Genomic DNA, 3,921 nt, shown 5'->3' with positions numbered 1-3,921 from the left:
ACATAAGCCAGAACCGGGTCACCCAAGGTATTGCGAATAAGGCCCCCGTAAGCAACTCTATCTCCACTCAAGGAACCATCACAATGCAAAGTAAACAAATCTGCCAGAGGTATGGGCCAGACACAAGCTTTGGGAATAACAGCAGCCCATCTCACCTGTAATCCCCATATATCGACCAAGAACTAATTCCTAGGTGAATAGGCAACCGAAATAGGGCTTTGAGAGCCCTTAGTCACAACATCAAATTTAATAGCTTGGATAATAGCATCATAAGACCTTGCTTGATTACTGAAGAGACGCTGATTTCTTTCCCACCAAACATGATAGATTGTCGCACAAAAAGCCATCTTGGGGATAACATCCAAATTATCATTAACACACACCACCTGAACAAGCCAGTTAACCACATCAAGGAGGCTAGCCGGGCCTTTACCACCAAGGAATAAATGGCTATGGCTTTCTGAATTTCCCCAACAAAGAATACAATTCTGCCCAACATTTATATTCCTTCTTTGCAGCTGGTCTTTTGTGGGGAGCCCTGACATAAGGCATCTCCAAGCAGTACAGGAATGCCTAGGCAAAAAACCAGGGAACCAAACAAGCTTGTGCCAAGCTACCCTTATAGAACTACTCCTCACTTTCTCCCAAGCCGACTTAGTAGAAAAAATGCCATTAGCCGTACCTTTCCAAACAACAAGATCTGCCCTTCCATTAACAATGGGAATACTAGGGAGGTCTCTAAAAACAGTAATCAGGTCAAAAGAGCCCTGAGGGGGAGAAAACCATTGGCCATTCCTAATAAGATCAGAAACCAAGGCAAGCCTGGTGGAACCAACATCATATCGAATCCGATCACCAAAACTTTTAATCAAAACCCCTTTGGGGTGCCAATAATCCAACCATAGTCTAGTAGAGTGGCCATTCCCAATAATATGATAGATATGGGGTTCAGCCAAGTCCCTATACTTAAGAATCTTCCTCCACACCCAAGAGCAATTTTGGGAAGTCTTAACAGTCCAAATAGAATCATTTCTAAGGTATCGGGTGTACACCCATCTAACCCAAAGGCTGTCCTTCCTAGAAGCAATCCACCAGATTTGCTTAAGGATACCCACAGTATTCATATCAGAAATCCTCCTAATTCCAAGGTTCCCTTCAGCCTTAGGCTTACAAATTCTATCCCAAGAAATGTAATGTACCTTACGATGAAGAGATGGGCCATCCCATAGAAAATTGGAGAACATAGACTCCAGCTTTGTCTTGAGAGCACCAGGCAAACCAAAGAGTCCTGACCAATAGATATAACACTCCTGAAGGATTGAGTTCAATAGCTGAAGCCTCCCTGCAAAAGATAAGAGCCGAGCCTTCCATCCATCAAGTCTGCTCCTAACACGATCCAGAATAGAAGAGCAATCAGCAAAAGTTAATTTCTGAGAGACAAGCGGAACACCTAAATACCGAATAGGTAATTTGGTATCCACAAAATTCGTTAATTCCAAAAGTTGCAGTCTGGCCGTGTGGGTTAGGCCCCCTAAAATAATAGAGGACTTAGTCCTGTTGAGTTTCAACCCAGAGTAGGTGTGAAAATCACCTAGGACCCCCAGGCAGGCCGAAATAGAGTCTGTGGTGGCTTTCACGAATATCATCAAATCATCAGCAAAAATAAGGTGAGAGAGATGGGACCTCTTGCACCTGGGGAGAAGAGTGATCCTATTTTCAACCTCCAATTTCCTCATCATAGCCGAGAAGCCCTCCATAGCAATAGTGAACAGGTAAGGAGATATTGGATCCCCCCTGCCGAATACCCCTTCCTCCTTTAAAATATCCTACCGGGCTCCCATTCAGTAAAATGGAGAAACAAGGGGAGTCCACACAAGCCTTCAGCCAACCAATGAAATGGTGAGGGAAACCCATTCTCTCCATAATCTCAAACAAAAACCTCCTATTGAGAGAATCATAAGCTTTATGGAGATCGATCTTCAAAATAGCTGTGGGGCTAGTGCCTTTTTGCTCAACCCCCCGAACCACATCATGGCAAACCAAAATATTCTCTACTATAGACCTGCCCTTGATGAAAGCAGACTGACAGTCACTGACCACCTGCCCGATCACTCCTTGCAGCCTATTGGATAACACTTTGGTAATGATTTTGTAAAAGAGATTGCAAAGGGCTATAGGCCTATATCCCGCAAATGAGGTTACATCTCCTGTCTTAGGGATAAGGCTGATAAAAGTAGCATTAACCGAACTAGGAAGGTAAGACTTCATGAAAAACCACTTTACAGCCAGAGTCAAATCTTCTCCCACAATCTCCCAAGAATGCTTGTAAAAGGCTGCTCCAAAACCATCTGGTCCTGGAGCCTTAGAATTCTTAAAAGCAAACACAACCTCCATAATCTCCTTATTAGAGATTCTCCTAGTAAGGCTTTCCTGATGGGCTTGAGACAGACCATGCTTCAAAGGAATAGAGCTAGGAAAGAAACCACAATCGGCCGAATCAGTCCCAAATAATTTCTTATAAAAAGAAATAGCTTCTTCCTTAATCTGGCTAGGATTCTTCACAATGTCTCCATTCTCCCCTTGAATTTCCAGGATGTGCTTCCTATGCTGCCTACAAATCACAGATTTGTAGAAAAAGCTATTATTACCATCCCCCAACTGAATGTGTTTCACCCTTGACTTTTCTTTCAAAAATTTCTCTTTAGTAGCCAAAGCCTCCCAAAGTTTCTTTTTAGCCTGTGTTTCCATTAGCACCAAATTTGGATCATCAAGGTGCTCACTAAGCTACCTCTGGATCTGAAACAACTCAGCCTCAGCCTCAGCCTCCTTCACTGCAAGAAAAACATCCCCCACACACTCCTTATTCCAGCTCCTCAACCCTTCTTTGACATTCCTCAATCTGGCCGCAAACTTAAGAATGGGATTAAGAGCCAAATTCATAGGCTGCTCCCACCCTTGCCGAACCACCTCATCATAGCCATGTCTACCAATCCAAGCCTCAAAAAATCTGAAAGGTTTTGGGCCAAAATCTGCTTTATCCACCACAGCCACCACCACTGGAGAATGATCAGAAAGCCCGGGAGGGTAAAAGGTTGCATCAGAGGATCTAAACACATCCATCCAAGCTAAATTGACCAGAACCCTATCAAGCTTGCAACAGATTCTTGCATCTCCCACTTGTCTATTATTCCAGGTCAAAGCCTCCCCTTTCCATTTCAAGTCTAGAAGCCCAGCACCATCTATAAACGAATTAAAATCATCCATAGCTTCAATCCGAACAGGGTCCCCTCCAATTTTTTCACTGTTACTTCGAATCACATTAAAATCCCCTAGAACAACCCAAGGGTTAATAATGGCACTAGCAATAGCCCCAACATCCTCCCATAATTCCTTCCTAGCAACCACAGAATTAAGAGCATAAACAACAGTACAAAAGAAAAACACCGAGGTACCCACAATTGACACCTTAGCATGTATGAACTGTTTGGATTTTTGCACCAAAACCACATCATAAAAATTCGGGTCCCAACCTAGCCAGATCTGAATAGAGTTATCAAGATCTCCATTATGCAAATACTTCCAACCCGTCAAAAAACTATCAAAAATAGAAGCACAATTATCCAACTTAACCTTGGTTTCGAACAGCCCTACCAAATTAACCTCATGGTCTTTACACACCTTCTTTATCTCCATTCTTTTAGTAGAGGCATTCATGCCTCTAACATTCCAAGCTAAGCACTTCATTTAGTAGGAAGGGTAGAACTGTCATCTCCCTCTTCATTAGGTCCCTCCCCTTTGGCAACATTAGTCTCTTTCGGGTTTATAAGAACCCATTGGGCTTGGAACTTGGACCCCCTCCCCGTGGGTCGACCCAGCAAAGAATAAGAATTTAAATTCGGTTGGGACATACCTTTCCCCATT

The 3,921-nt window shown here is 43.2% G+C and overlaps 1 protein-coding gene across 1 annotated transcript; it reads right to left on the bottom strand.

Annotated features, from left to right (window-relative positions):
* Positions 1-1,199: 1,199 nt before the first annotated feature.
* Positions 1,200-3,693, bottom strand: LOC122647867 (the record flags this gene model as incomplete). Its single annotated transcript, XM_043841172.1, has 3 exons — positions 2,789-3,693; positions 2,063-2,611; positions 1,200-1,386 (listed from the first exon to the last, which is right to left on the bottom strand). Coding segments are annotated over exons 1-3 (1,641 nt in total), but the record flags the coding sequence as incomplete, so codon positions are not given.
* Between the last annotated feature and the right edge of the window lie 228 nt (positions 3,694-3,921).

The sequence above is a fragment of the Telopea speciosissima genome, unplaced genomic scaffold (assembly GCF_018873765.1).
Source record: "Telopea speciosissima isolate NSW1024214 ecotype Mountain lineage unplaced genomic scaffold, Tspe_v1 Tspe_v1.0246, whole genome shotgun sequence".
Lineage (NCBI taxonomy): Eukaryota > Viridiplantae > Streptophyta > Magnoliopsida > Proteales > Proteaceae > Telopea > Telopea speciosissima.
This window is presented reverse-complemented; position numbering and strand designations above follow the sequence as displayed.